The 15,921-nt window shown below is 39.2% G+C and overlaps 1 protein-coding gene across 1 annotated transcript; it reads left to right on the forward strand.

Moving 5' to 3' along the window:
- The first annotated feature begins 9,104 nt into the window (after positions 1–9,104).
- LOC113287928 (aconitate hydratase, cytoplasmic) lies at positions 9,105–15,460 on the forward strand. Its single transcript, XM_026536813.1, has 20 exons — positions 9,105–9,417; positions 9,500–9,604; positions 9,718–9,878; positions 9,965–10,057; positions 10,287–10,472; positions 10,695–10,856; positions 11,028–11,172; positions 11,266–11,408; positions 11,493–11,549; positions 11,698–11,777; positions 11,869–11,944; positions 12,426–12,611; positions 12,749–12,816; positions 12,895–13,013; positions 13,127–13,248; positions 13,456–13,554; positions 13,661–14,140; positions 14,434–14,532; positions 14,644–14,886; positions 15,043–15,460. The coding sequence occupies exons 1-20, from the start codon at positions 9,105–9,107 to the stop codon at positions 15,109–15,111; spliced, it is 3,006 nt and encodes a 1,001-aa protein (XP_026392598.1). The 3' UTR covers positions 15,112–15,460.
- The last annotated feature ends 461 nt before the right edge of the window (positions 15,461–15,921 follow it).

A 15,921-nucleotide genomic window follows, 5' to 3' on the forward strand; every position in this document is an offset into this window, starting at 1 on the left:
CAAAACAATGCATTTATTGGTCCTTTTAAAGTGATGAAAAAAGTTGGCAAGGTGGCTTACAAACTCGTTTGTCGGAAGGACTGAAAGTGCATCCCACTTTTCATGTCAGCTTTTTGAAGAAGTACCATCCCGATTTACTGGACACTTCGAGACAAAAATCGAAGCGCGCACCACCAGTAATCAGATCGCAATTCAACAAGCAAGTTGAGAGTATACTTGATGATCGAGTTGATGGGCTACGGAAGAAGAATAAGAGAACCTATTAATTGGTAAAGTGGCATGGTTTACCAGATTCATAGGCTTCTTGAATGAAGGATACAACATTGTGGAAGTTTAGAGAACAAATTCATGTCTACCTACAAATAAAAGAATCGATGAGGACGTCGAGTTCAACTGGTGAGGGAGGCTTATGACCGGTTGGTCAAGCGGCCTAGTAATGAAATGCAATGGTGGTGCTTACCTGCAACTTGGATAAGGAAAAAAATGCATGGTGCATTCATAGTTGCAGGCTAGGCCAAGACATGGGCCAAACATGGTTTGTAATGGTCAAAGATGCGAGATAAGCATCAATTGGTTGGTATGTGCGCATGAGGCATGCAGGGGTGCAGCCAAGACTTGCACAAGCACTCTTGCATCATTCACACCAATAATAATGGTATTGTGGCTGGGACAAGCTATCATAGCGCATCAAGGCCATCAAGCATGCGTCATGCACATGGCCTTGATGGTTACGAGTTGGTTACACATAGTGGCGTTAGCTTTATGCTTTTCTAAAAGGCTAGGAACTGCCTATGTGGCTGTAGGAAAAGAAATATGCCAGTTGGCACGGTTGGCCAACTGCGTAGCATAAAGTAAATCTGTAACTGCTAGTTAATTACTTTGTCTATAGCTTTTGTAAGGTTATAAAAGCCTGATCTTGTGAAGGTATGGGTGGCCATAACAAGGAGAGATTGTGTAACCTAAGTGTGCAGTAACAGTAAGGTTTTGGTCAAGATTAAAACTAAGTTTTGTTGATGCATTTTTCACTTTGTTTGGCTTACTGTTTTACACATCAAGTGGAGTATGTATGTTGATTTGGTGGCATGCAAAAAAACATGTTTGACATACCAGGTGGCATGGCAAACGAGTTGAGGCACTATGCGAAAACCATTGAGCAACGAAGTTTCTAGCGAACGATATAGATAATATCTCCAGCGATAAAGACATTATCGCCGACGCTACCATGTATATCACTCGATGTAAAGTCTAGCGCCAACGGATATTTCTTTGTCGCCTATAAGTAGGTAATTTTTAAAAAAAAAATTAAACATTTTTTTCTCTATTTCTCTCAATCTTGTTTCTCTATTTCTCTCTTTCTCAATCTAATTTATTTTTTCAATTTTTCCCAAATGGCACAATTTCAAACCCAACTTGATTCAGCAACACAACTTGATTTTTTTGGAGTAGTGCTTGAAGGTGCCGTTAAGAAGATATGTGATAGTTATAAAAAAAAATAGGTAAAGAGCAAAGAAAAGGCAAAGAAAAGTTAAAGACAAGGAAAATCAAGGCAAAACAAATCTGAAGCCAAATAAGAAGATAAACGAAGGAAACTTCTTTCATGAGCGCATTGATTGGAAGTCTTGTGAAATGAATAAGATTAATAGAATGAAGATCATTGTCCCAAATTTTTATTTTTAAAGTCTATATTTCAAATTATTATTGTCTAGTTTTATGTTGTGTAAAATGACTATTAATGATTAATTCGAAGTTTAATGAATTTGAAAAATTTGACTCGTATTGTTGAATATTAAACTTAATTCTATTCTTAATCCAATCTTACATTTTAGTTAGAGATACATTTTAGTTTAAACTAAAATAAGACAAATATTAAAACTTAATACTTAGATTTAAGTGGACAATTAAAAAATTAAAACATAAATATTGAATTAAACTTGGGCAACCCTCTTAAAATCTCGAAACAACTTCCAAATCCGAAGTCTTTTTCATAGATGCGACGATATTTCTCGCGACACCTTTGTTGAAGTTCCATCATGTTTTCACCATCTCTCATGTTTGGACCTTCTTGATGAAGTTAAAAAAAATATCTAATAACTTCCTTATTGATTACAATGAAGCGATGACTCAACCCTGAAACATCACGATTGTTGATGTTCATTATTTATTCTTGAAATTTCCCAAAATGTGCGAATAAATTCTTAGTAAAAGAAACAAAATTCCTGCAAATACATTCATCTTCCTCAGTAGTAAATTTTGGTAATCGCCTCCTAATTCGACTTTGCACATTGGCATGATTAACAACTCTTTAGTTTTCTACAGCATGTTGGTTTGCTACGAACTCGGCCATGTTCATATTATCAGCCATGCTCTCTGAGGAATTGGAAGTCTGACTAAAAAAATTGGAGATTGAGAAATTCTAGTGTGAGTTGAAATGAGTTTGAAATTTTATAGATTGGGGAAATGGTAACCGTTGGATGAGGATCTGATGAGCAATGATCAGACCGGCGAGTGACAGCTTGACTATCGTTGGCGCTTGAATGACCAAGGAGCGATATTTTGACCATCTAGTGATGGACACTCTATCTCGCTGGAAAGTCTTTCGTGTATGCCTATATGTTATATTTGATATATAGACAAATATGTTTGGCACTTTGGCATATCCATAGTGGTTGCATATATGGCAAAAATCAGATGTTTGACATGTGCATATGAATAGGCCCTAGCATGGGCTAAATAGAGTTTTAGTCAAGAAGTTTTTTTCTTGGCTAAGACTGTGTTGTGACCTGTGAAATATAATGTTGTTGACTGTTTTTAAGGTTGGCTGTTGCAATTGCATAGTATGAAGTTGGACATGTGGCAGTGTCACATGCCCATTTAATCGCCTAAAATTTTCATAGGACATGACCGACAATGATTGTGGTTCAGTGAATCAACTTCACCCAAAATCATTCAGCCTTGCATACTCGCATCAAAGTACGCATCTGCCTTCACTCATAAGTCATTGCATAACAGAAGTCTTTTCTTCTTTCTCTCTAACTCTTCATACCCCTATAAGCATAAGAGGTTCTGCCATGTACTTAACCAATTCTCACACAAATCAGCAACACAATGAACACAAATATATACTACGACAAACCCATTTATTGCACTAAAGGAAGATTACAAACTTCTTTCCATCACATGGACTAAATATGCCATTATTCTCTTAATGATGCCTTATTCTCTCAAGTATGAGACTACATCTCTACAAAACTTTCTCCTATGTAAGCCTACTGATTTTCCCACTCCTTAGGACTATTTATACAACAAACTTACTAGACAAAACCGTGCACAACACTTGCACACGCATGAAACAACCATGTGTCCCATTAGGTAGTTTTCCTAACCGCCAACTTGCTTTTCAACTGCTACCTTTTTGTGTTGTCAATCCAAATGATGCCACATCTGTTCTTGGTGGTTATGAACACTCACAAGTGGTTATAAACTTCCTCTATAACCGTTCTACTTTGTCTCGCGTCATTGGCATGCTTGTGAAACCCGTAACCAACTCCTAACCGTCAATTGAGCCATATTGCACCACTTTTGTGCTTTACTGAATTCTGCCTCGCTCCATTGCTCAGCCATCTTAGCCCCGCATGCTTATCACTCTAAACTAATGCACGGACAATCCTTGTGCTTCAATCATCGAGGCCAACTCTTTAAGCTCAATATGGTTGCTCATGCGTCATATGCTTCACTTAGCAAATTTGCTTGACAATAGTAATGCCGCTCTTGCATTACCAGCTTGTTTGCATTGTTCAAGCTTTGTCCAGCCTTGAACTAATTCCATAGACCAACTCCTGGCTTATTCTTCACTCTTGCCTCATCCTTGAGTTTGGGCCAACTCAGTTCCACGGATACGCATCGATGCCAACATCGCATGTTGCATCTGTCAACTTTGGCCATGTCTTGCCAATCCCTCAATAAAGACTCATTGTGTCGGACAATAAGCTTCATTATTTATCCAAATGTCTTTACAGTGTAGTGCCACATTTTTGATTCACCGGCCTTGTAGGGTTTTGCCATTCTTAGCACTTGACAGTCTAAACAGTATACCACTATTATGGCTTCGCATTACGGCATTATGGCTTCGTAATGCGCCATTATGGCTGGACACTGATTAATAGTGGTATACTGTTTAGAATGTCAAGTGCTAAGAATGGCAAAACCCTACAAGGCCGGTGAATCAAAAATGTGGCACTACACTGTAAAGACATTTGGATAAATAATGAAGCTTATTGTCCGACACAATGAGTCTTTATTGAGGGATTGGCGCCATTACGGCTGGACACTGACTTGACAGTCTAATCATTATGCGTCACTATTGGGGACCGTTATATACCTCCCCCACCTAATCCGTTCAACGCCCTCGTTGGACGCAACAAAGTATACTCGTTATACTTTTTCTCTAGCCTTGTACGCTTCTGAGCCTAACTCAGAAATCAACAAACTTGCTTGGTCTTCTTTGCCTTTTTTTTTTTGCTTTCTTAGTATCATATGCCATCACTTAGCTTACTTCCTTGTCATTGATCCTACTGACTTGCACTGTTGTTGTCACGTTGGCCTATGCTTCAAATCCCACTAAAATCGCATATCAATACCCAAATGCACTTGCGATCTGTTGCTATACACTTTCTGAACTTCTCTGAAATCCAGAAGTACTCCTTTAGCTAAACCCTAAGCTAATTTGCCACCTCTGATTGCATCAGCATCACAAATCTTTTCTCCAGCCATTTTTTGCCTAAGTGTACACGCCAAACAACCAACATATCACCCTGATATGCATAACTTAGCTTACTACCTTCAATTCCGACTGACATTGTACTCTTGCAATTCAACAGGCCTTACTGTAGACTAAGTGTTCTTCAATCATATACGCCTACGCCAAATTATGCCATGCCTTAAGGTATGCATGCTATGATTCCATACCACTCTGGTATGCTCCACAACCCATAGCCTTTGATGTCTTAAGCAGTGCAACCAAACTTACATTAGATTTGGCCTCCAAATCATATTGTAAATTACGCCTCACAGCTTTGCACCATTTGTATGCCAAATAACCAGCACCTCGATATTATTTGCTTGCATTGTTGCTACATCTTGATTGAAATGCATGACTTTGTTATAATCATGACCTAGGATACCCGGGGATTCACACCGTCTCACGGACAAGGCTCCTCTTCACGCGTCTTTGAAACCAACAACTTAAGCATCACTTGCTCTTTCAAACTGCTACGCTTTAATATAGCGGAAAAACAACATCATGTTCTTCCAAACCATGAGTTACTCTTAACTCATATACTTGATGGACTTACATCTTCATTCTTGCTGCATTACTCCATGCTATCGCTGCCATATGCCGTCGCACTTCCACATAACTCTCAACAACAAACTCGATTATGCCACCAACTCTATTTGCTTCTTTCACTTTCAGCGTCTTCTATTGCATATTTTGGCTTAATATGCTATGTAGCATCTTCCACGCGAACTAGATTTACTTTGAACGAAAGAGGCAAGATCTTTCACTTTAAATACCCTCATTCACTACTACCTTACATATAGAGACTTCATTCCCAACACCAAGGTCCACTCGACCCAAACTGAAAGTATACTCAAACTTGAGAAAATACTCGCGCCAACTGATTTCAACTTGTAAGACCTAACAATCCTTGCAATACTGACTTCATCTTCGCTTCTAAGCAGCAAAGGAAGCGAGACAACACCTATTGTCTTCAATGTAGCAATTCACTTTGCCACATGCACTCTTTCAACTATCAACGTTCTTATGTAACTCCCATAACAAAGCACAATAAAATTGACAATTAGTTGAATACTCCTTCAAATTGATGCCATCATGTTGCTTTAGCTTTCATGAAGATTTCTTCAAAAATGACCTCATTCCATCTTTATGCATCACCACTACTTTGTCCTTCTTTCTCCATGCATCTACAATTCGCCTAACTTGCATCTCCAACCGCATCATGCATCTTGGCCAATGCCCAAATCTCATTTGGCGCATGCTACTGTTGTATTTCTGCTATGCCAATTAGCATCCCAAATCTTGACATAAACTTGTGCACCTTTGCACAACTGGAGCAGACTTAACTTGGTGATTCTGAGCATCACCATAGAGCTCAGCAAAGTCATATCACTCAATGACTTCCGCTGAAAAATTCCCTTGGACAATCTTAACAAGGTCATAATCCTTGCAAATGAGGCGCCACTGCCTACGTTCCATGAAGCAAGAATTCCACATTCTTCTTCAAACTTGGAACTCATTCTTACTGTCCACACACGTCTGGTTAGTCTTGTATTTCCCCTTCTCCAAACTCAACTTTAGTAGCAACAATTGTTGATTTGTAGTTGACAAGAACATCCGCTTGTGGTTATGATCAAATACAGGTCTTTGGACACCCTTGTCCAAGCATACTGATCCCACTCAAAAACCAGGTGCAAGCACACTCCTTGTGTGCATCTAGCATCAACGAAGAACTCTTTGCAAACACAAGACCGTGGTGTATGGGTTTTTCCCCTAACTTGCGCTTTTGTCTTCATCCTTTCCATAAGCTTTATGCTAGATAAGAATTGGCCATCCATTCTTCTTGTATGGCATCACATTGCCACAAAAATGCTGGTTCACAACCAGACTTTGCATTACCAGCAAGGTATATGCATTCAAGAGAGATAACTTTAATCTTCCAATCAACTGGATAAAATGAGACACCTTTAACTCTATTGCATAGATAGGTTCTCAATTCTCTTTGCCACTGCAAAGGCCAACACCATCTTTGAGTTCAAGAATTTTTCGCAAAATTCCCATTACCACACATGTAATGTACTCGCTACTGATAACACTACGAAAACATGCATTCCAAATGCTTAATCTTCGCATACTTGTGAGAAACATAGACTTTAACACCTGACTTGCACCATAGAAGTCAGCATACTCCATAGTTTTGTCATGCTATCACTTGAAAACCCGATTTTCAATGACTCTTGCGCGTTCGCCTAACACATTGGGCTGGAATTCAGCCATCTTTGCCATGAACTTTACTAGCTTGTTGCTACTTGAAGCTTCAAATTTCATTCCAATTGATCTTTCCACACAAGACCAACTTCTTCTAGTCTCCATACTAGCAAAACCCAGACAATTCACCATTGAATTTGACAAACAAATGACATTAACTTGAGTAAAAGAGAGAAATATCAGCAATTGTGTCCCCTAACACAGCTATGATACCAGCTGTCACATGCCCATTTAATCACCTAAAATTTTCATGGGACATGACCGGCAATGACTGTGGCTTCACCCAAAATCATTCAGCCTTGCATACTCGCATCAAAGTACGCATCTGCCTTCTCTCATAAGTCATTGCATAACAGAAGTCTTTTCTTCTTTCTCTCTAACTCTTCATACCCCTATAAGCATAAGAGGTTCTGCCATGTACTTAACCAATTCTCACACAAATCAGCAACACAATGAACACAAATATATACTGCGACAAACCCATTTATTGCACTAAAGGAAGATTACAAACTTCTTTCCATCACATGGACTAAATATGCCGTCATTCTCTTAATGATGCCTTATTCTCTCAAGTATGAGACTACATCTCTACAAAACTTTCTCCTATGTAAGCCTACCGATTTTCCTACTCCTTAGGACTATTTATACAAAAAACTTACTAGCAAAAACCGTGCACAACACTTGCACACGCATGGAACAGCCATGTGTCCCATTAGGTAGTTTTCCTAACCGCCAACTTGCTTTTCAACTGCCACCTTTTGTGTTGTCAAGCCAAATGATGCCACATCTGTTCCTGGTGGTTATGTACACTAACAAATGGTTATAAAATTCCTCTATAACCGTTCTACTTTGTCTCGTGTCATTGGCATGCTTGTGAAGTCCGTAACCAACTCCTAACCGTCACTTGAGCCATATTGCACCACTTTTGTGCTTTACTGAATTTTGCCTCGCCCCATTGCTCAGCCATCTTGGCCCTGCATGCTTATCACTCTAAGCTAATGCACGAACAATCCTTGTGCTTCAATCATCGATGCCAACTCTTTAAGCTCAATATGGTTGCTCATGCGCACTTAGCAAATTTGCTTGACAATAGTAATGCCGCTCTTGCATTACCAGCTTGTTTGCATTGTTCAAGCTTTGTCTAGCCTTGAACTAATGCCATAGACCAACTCCTGGCCTATTCTTCGCTCTTGCCTCATCCTTGAGTTTGGGCCAACTCAATTCCACGGATATGCATCGATGCCAACATCGCATGTTGCATCTGTCAACTTTGGCCATGTCTTGCCAATCCCTCAATGAAACCTCATTGTTTCAGCCAATAAGCTTCATTACTTAGCTTTACAGTGTAGTGTCACCTTTGCGCTTCACTGGCCTTGCAGGGTTTTGCCATTCTTAGCACTTAACAGTCTATACAGTATACCATTATTATGACTTCGCCATTATGGCTTCGTAATGCGCCATTACGGCTGGACACTGACTTGACTTGCAACACTTGACTTGCATCACGGTTGGGATCGTTATAGACAGCCTCTATGGTTCGCAGACTGGCATACGCTTGGACCATTTCTGCGGTTCTATAGTTAACTTTTCAACCTCGAAAATCTTCTTTCTAGAACAAGCAAAAAAAACAAACTTCATTATTTCGAACAAAACGAAAATGGTGCCACGCTGTTGTTTCCCGCGATAGTCTTAAAAAATTGAATACAAAATTTTCCATCAAAATACGTGGAAGTCCACTAGGCAATTCGAACAGCCCCACATGTACACACCAAAGCATGCCAAGTATATATCTCTCAGTTCCTCAGCGGCCATTTACGACCGTCATTGATAATACTCCAGCAATTGGCACACTCTTCCAAGTCATTCTCTCTCTGTTTAGATTGTGATCTTCAAATCAATAATGACAACAAAACAAACAGAAAACCAGTTGAAGAAATTTATGAATCTGTCTCAATTATTGTTGTTCGATTCTTATCTTCTTCATTGAAGTTCAGAATTTCTGACGTACTGAACCTAATCTTCTTTGATGTTGTAAATCGTCATGTATATAACTGCACCACCGTCTTCATCTATTCCTTCAAAACTTATCCGAATTTCCAGGGTTCGGTTCTCGTCTTTTCTATCTACAACTATTAGTTCTTCACCCACTCGTTTACTTTCCTCATTTACTACTACCAGTAATAGTAATCGGTGTTTTACAAGTTCTCGGAGATCATTTAGTAATCTATCAGTAAGAGGTTCCGTGAAGAATCACGGTTTTGATTGGAGATCGCCGGTAAGTTTCGGGGCTCAAGTCAGAACTGCTACTCCGCTTCCCCTGATCGAGCGTTTTCAAAGAAATTTAGCAACAATGGGTAAATGATGGACCTTCTAGATTCAGTACATAATTCCTGAACTACGCACTTTAACTGACTCAGTGTAATTTGATGTATTCAGCTTCTGAGAATGCTTTTAGGGGAATTTATACTAGTCTTCCAAAGCCTGGAGGTGGGGAATTCGGTAAATACTATAGTCTGCCTGCTCTCAATGATCCAAGGATTGGTAAGTCTTTATGAGCTAGCTTTGGTGATAATTTTGCAACTACACTTCCAGTGTTTTAAATCTTTTAATATCGTTCATGAAATTCGGTTCAATTTCACATTGTATTGGCACAGATAAGCTTCCTTACTCTATTAGAATCCTTCTTGAGTCTGCCATTCGTAACTGTGATGGCTTTCAAGTCAAGAAGGAAGACGTGGAGAAGATTATTGATTGGGAGAGGACCGCACCAAAGCAAGTCGAAATTCCGTTTAAGCCCGCTCGTGTTTTGTTGCAGGTACATGCAAAAAGTTAATCTATGAAGAGTTGGTGATAACGAAGTTTTATGTTGATATCCTTTTAAAGTACTTCTTTGCTTTCCAGGATTTTACCGGTGTACCTGCTGTCGTTGACCTTGCCTGCATGCGTGATGCAATGAACAAGCTAGGAAGTGATTCTAACAAGATCAACCCTTTGGTATGCAATACTTTCCAATTTTTACATGCTGGTACTCTTTAATCATAATGTTGCAAACTCGGAAAGCACTTTGAAATGAATCAATCACTTCATATTCTTTGGCTAACCTGGACCGACTAAACTTTTTCCATGTAACCAAACAGGAAGTTCCATGTCTTCATCACTTCATTTTGTTTTTTAACTTCTGTTTCTATAATGTCTTCTAAATATATATTTATTTGGCATCCAGGTACCTGTTGACCTTGTGATCGATCATTCGGTCCAGGTTGATGTAGCTAGAACAGAAAATGCGGTACAATCAAATATGGAGTTGGAGTTCCAGAGGAACAAGGAAAGATTTGCTTTCCTCAAATGGGGGTCGAATGCTTTTCACAATATGCTTGTTGTTCCTCCAGGTTCTGGTATCGTACACCAGGTGAGGGGTCTTCACCATTGAATATATTTATACCCTGAATTATTTTCGCTTTCCAAAGGAGCTTTTTAGGTTTATTTCTAGTGTCTGTTTTACAGTGCTAGTGTTTTTCCCAGCAAAGTGAAAAGTGACAATGGACATTGTTGATGTATTGTCACATTTAAAGTTTTAGTTGTTTTTCACTATCCTTGATACTGTGAACAAATCTCGTTGATGAAATTTCAGGTTAATCTGGAATATCTTGGTCGAGTTGTTTTTAACACTGATGGCACTCTCTATCCGGATAGCGTTGTCGGAACTGATTCCCACACAACTATGATTGACGGGTTAGGAGTTGCTGGTTGGGGTGTGGGAGGAATTGAAGCAGAGGCAACTATGCTTGGTCAGGTAATGGTTACCTTATCCCTTTGTACCCAAACTCTTAGGTATCATACTTTTGCCAAATCTACAGTCTAGTAATTAGAATGAACCTGTAAATCTATTTCACCCGTAAGCTCTTTCACTCCATGCAGCTGTTCTGTTTTTGCTATCTAATTTGTCGCTTCATTAAATTGACAGCCTATGAGCATGGTGCTGCCTGGTGTTGTTGGGTTTAAGTTGTCTGGGAAGTTACAAAATGGAGTCACAGCTACTGACTTGGTTTTAACCGTGACCCAAATATTGAGGAAGCATGGAGTGGTTGGAAAGTTTGTTGAGTTTTATGGTAAGTTCAGCTTCAGTAAAATTCGAAATGTTGCTTGACCTTTCAGCAGCCACTGATCTGTTGCCATTAATCGTGACCCATGAATGCTCGCAGGTGAGGGCATGGGAGAGTTGTCGTTGGCTGATCGAGCTACTATAGCCAATATGTCACCGGAGTATGGAGCTACCATGGGTTTCTTCCCTGTAGATCATGTCACCTTACAATATCTGAAACTAACTGGAAGAAGTGATGAAACCGTGAGCGCTTTTACTTAAACTGGAAGTAGTTTTTTTTGCCGTTCTTTCCATGCCATGAGTTGACTTTATTATGTTTCTTAATAGGTGGCTATGATAGAAACCTATCTCCGTGCGAACAATATGTTTGTCGACTATAATGAGGTAATAATGATGGATCTTTATTTATAGTAGTTACAATATGCTGTGAACAAGTACTTCAATTAAGTTATTTGAACAAGTACTTCAATTGCTCATATTAAAACTTTTGAGTCCCTACCCAATTAATTAATATACTTTTGTATGGATTCAGCCTCAACAAGCAAGAGTATACTCCTCCTATTTACAACTGGATCTTGAGGATGTTGAACCATGTGTTTCAGGACCAAAGAGGTACGTGCTCTACGTGATAATGCACATATATCAATTCCATATTTTGGTTTATTTTAAAATCATACGAAATTTAAATCAGTCTCCGTGTCAGACCTCATGACCGCGTTCCTTTGAAGGAAATGAAAGCAGACTGGCATTCCTGTTTGGATAGCAAGGTTGGATTCAAGGTGCGGTCAAACTGCACTTCCGTTTCAATTTGTTTTGGTTGATGTGATTCCAAGTTTAGTTGTTTGGCGGCCGCTAGCTGGATGTCAGGGTTGGTCTGGGTCATTTGGGTTGGGTTCGTCCCATCTGTATTTTAGTAATAGATGAACCAGGCATGTTGTTCAACCTAGATAAGCTCTTTGGCAATATGTTTTTGCAAGATGTAGTTTTGTGTAGTGGCAAGGGTTTGTAAGTATTCTCCAGCACTCAGAAAAAGTGACTAAGGGTTGGGAATTTGCGCTGTTAATAGCCCTTAGGTCCTGAAAATCAGCTAGGTGGAGCCATATATCTGGTTTGTCCATAATGATTTTAGTCATTAGACCTTGGTTATGTCTTGTGGAATCTCAATATTATTAGGAGGCCACTATGGCCAACTGTGTGATACTTTCTTTAGTATATATTGCATAATTTGTCTGTTCACAATCTCCGAGTGTAATGTCACAGGGCTTTGCTGTTCCAAAAGAATCTCAGGAGAAAGTCGTAAAATTCTCGTTCCATGGGCAGTCAGCAGAACTCAGGCATGGTAGTGTTGTTATTGCAGCAATTACCAGTTGCACAAATACCTCAAACCCAAGTGTCATGCTCGGGGCTGCTCTGGTTGCTAAGAAGGCATGCGAACTGGGTCTTGAGGTTAGTCACGTATTGAGTCCCACCTTCAGTTTATACACATAGATTGGTCTATCTTTTTGACTATATTCATATAGATAGATAAATATCTCTCTTTTTTGGATCGAATTGTCAATGACCTGTTAATGATTTTCTACTAGGTTAAACCTTGGATCAAAACCAGTCTGGCTCCTGGTTCTGGAGTTGTTACAAAGTATCTTCTCCAGAGGTACAATTTTAACACTTAGCTATGTGTTGACAATAATATGATCGTTACTGATGGTGTTTGATTTGCCTTTGTATTTAGTGGTCTGCAAAAGTATTTGAACCAGCAGGGTTTTAATATTGTTGGATATGGTTGCACGACGTGCATCGGGAATTCGGGTGATATTGACGAGACTGTTGCTTCTGCAATTTCAGAAAATGGTAGTATTGTCATTTCAATTTTAAATTTAAATGTCAAGTTGAGTGATGGCTTCCCTATTTCTGTATTTGTTTGTTTCACTTTAGTCGAATTTAATCGTGGCATGTACTTCCAGATATTGTTGCTGCTGCAGTACTTTCTGGGAACCGAAACTTCGAGGGCCGTGTGCATCCCTTGACACGAGCTAATTATCTTGCTTCGCCTCCTTTAGTTGTTGCTTATGCACTTGCTGGCACGGTATGCTCATAATTGTCATTCATAATATTTACTGCAGAAGAAAATTATCAAGTTAGTTAAACATGTACTTTATGTACCGACTCCTGTTATACCAATTGTGGAAACTGGAAAGTGTACTAGTTTTATCCCCCCATATTGAGTAGCTAGGTCTGATTCATTATGACGTTTAATTTATAATGACCCCTTTAACATGAAATTACTTTTCAGGTTGACATTGATTTCGAGAAGGAGCCAATAGGAGTGGGAAAGGATGGTAAAAGTGTTTATTTCAGGGATATTTGGCCCTGTACGGAAGAAATTGCCGAAGTATTAACTTCCAATCTTGCAGATGATGATGTTTCCCTACTTGCATCGTTTCATGATTCTCATCAGCTATTAAATGACTGTACTTTCTTATTTTCTTGCATTCCAGATTGTTCAGTCTAGTGTATTGCCTGAAATGTTCAAGAAGACTTATGAGTCTATCACAATGGGCAATCCAATGTGGAATCAACTATCAATTCCATCATCCTCTTTATACTCATGGGACCCCAACTCAACCTACATTCATGAGCCTCCGTATTTTAAAAATATGACAATGGATCCACCTGGTCCTCACGGAGTGAAGAATGCTTTTTGCTTGCTCAACTTTGGTGACAGCATTACAACTGATCATATTTCACCAGCTGGGAGCATTCACAAGGACAGCCCTGCTGCGAAGTACCTCCTTGCTCGTGGGGTTGATAGAAGAGACTTCAATTCTTACGGTAGTCGTCGTGGTAATGATGAAGTGATGGCTAGGGGTACTTTCGCAAATATTCGTCTTGTCAATAAGCTCTTGAATGGAGAAGTGGGTCCAAAAACAATTCACGTTCCAACAGGGGAAAAACTCCATGTGTTCGATGCAGCTACTGTAAGTTGTCTGAAATTTAGATTCTTTGGTTGTGTTGCTTAATTTGTTCTCTTTTGTTCATTTTATTCCCTTGCTCTAAATTTGGGGAGTAGAAATATAAATGCGCTCCTGACTGAATGCAACTATTTATTGATCTGTTGCGTCTGTCTTGATTTCCCAAGTTAGTCTCGTAAGCTACATGTTAATAGGTGCTATTCGTGTTGTTAGTCCCTATTTCTGTAAAATTGATATGGTTTATTTGTTGAGTCGCCACTCGAGTTACCGCACTTAGTTGATCGTTCTCTTATTATCAGAGGTACAAGGAAGCAGGGCACGACACTATTGTCCTGGCTGGAGCAGAATATGGAAGTGGAAGCTCCCGGGATTGGGCAGCAAAGGGTCCAATGTTGCTGGTTAGTTTTGTATAATACTATGACCCCTTAAATAAAGTTGTTACCGCCCTTTTTTCTTGCTCTGATGTTTGAAACTACTTTTGGTTACTCTACTCGTATCTCCTATGTCAGGGAGTGAAAGCAGTAATTGCCAAGAGCTTCGAGAGAATCCACCGCAGTAATCTAGTTGGAATGGGTATCATCCCTCTATGTTTCAAGACCGGTGAAGATGCTGAAACACTTGGCCTGACTGGTCACGAGCGCTACACTATTGACCTTCCTAGCAATGTTAGTGAGATAAGACCCGGCCAAGACGTTACTGTTGTTACCGACACTGGCAAATCTTTCATCTGCACAGCCCGATTCGACACTGAGGTGCTTTTACTACTTCTCGTTGTCCTCTTAATCCATAATCATGAAACATATACATGCCTGCAAAATTCAATGTTTGGTCTGGCACAAGTACGACTGAAACTATATAGCTAGTGTACTAGTATCTGAATCTTTCATGTTGGGGTGTTTAATTTACAGGTAGAACTGGCGTATTTCAACCATGGTGGTATTCTACCTTACGTCATTAGGAATCTGAGCAAACAGTAATTGTTCAATTGATTCCTAAGGGGTGATCTCATAGTGCAGTCGGCACTATTTCTTGGGGAAGATTGGCTCTTAGTAGAACAAGTTAGAAATAAAGATCTGAATAAGAGAGAAAAAGACAAATAGAAAAGAGCGATATAAAAGTAGTGGTTAATGGTACTTCTCGTTGGGAGGAACGAAGGTCGTATCGTCCCTCCGGGGAACATCCCAAAAAATGGTATTTTTTTCCTTCTTTATTTTGTTAGCAGATGGGTAGTTTTAGATTGCCATTGTCCATCTTGTCTGTTGTTTTCCACTGAGTGACTTGATGTTTAATAAAATAAAATTGACGATATTTAGTCAGATTTTTTTTTTCTTTGTCTTCAGATTATGTGTTATTTTTTTTATTTTTTTGTTTGTTCGAAGCATTGGTGTCGTATATATTGGTCGGTCCAAATCGTGTCATGAGAAAAGAGGACACACAAATAAGGGAGTTTTCAGCAGGTAATTTTACTGCGATGGGTTTTTCTGCCAGTACCTATTTAAAAGCAAGCTGATGAGACTTGCGTCTGTAATCATTCAGACTATCCAGAGAAAGAATTTATCATTCACTATCCAGAAAAAGAATTTTGCAAGTATAACAAAATTTTGTCAGTCCGCTTAAAATGATTATTACAAGCTAATACTTTTTTTTTTTGAAGCATGACAAGCTAATATTTAAACGCATAAGTAAATAGTATAACTGAACACAAGAAAAAATAAATAAAAATTAGGGATGGCCATTTGCCCAACTCAAACCCGTCCCGTTTGGGTAGGATTTTACCGCACAAATGA

Source organism: Papaver somniferum, chromosome 6 (assembly GCF_003573695.1).
Source record: "Papaver somniferum cultivar HN1 chromosome 6, ASM357369v1, whole genome shotgun sequence".
NCBI classification, from domain to species: Eukaryota; Viridiplantae; Streptophyta; class Magnoliopsida; order Ranunculales; family Papaveraceae; genus Papaver; species Papaver somniferum.

What these genes read in the sequence shown, in the direction of transcription:
- LOC113287928 (XM_026536813.1), top strand. Translation starts at nt 9,105, where the DNA reads ATGTATATAACTGCACCACCGTCTTCATCTATTCCTTCAAAACTTATC. An exon ending in ACAAAGTATCTTCTCCAGAG is followed by an intron (nt 12,817 to 12,894) that starts GTACAATTTTAA and finishes CTTTGTATTTAG; the next exon opens with TGGTCTGCAAAAGTATTTGA. An exon ending in ATGTGTTCGATGCAGCTACT is followed by an intron (nt 14,141 to 14,433) that starts GTAAGTTGTCTG and finishes TCTTATTATCAG; the next exon opens with AGGTACAAGGAAGCAGGGCA.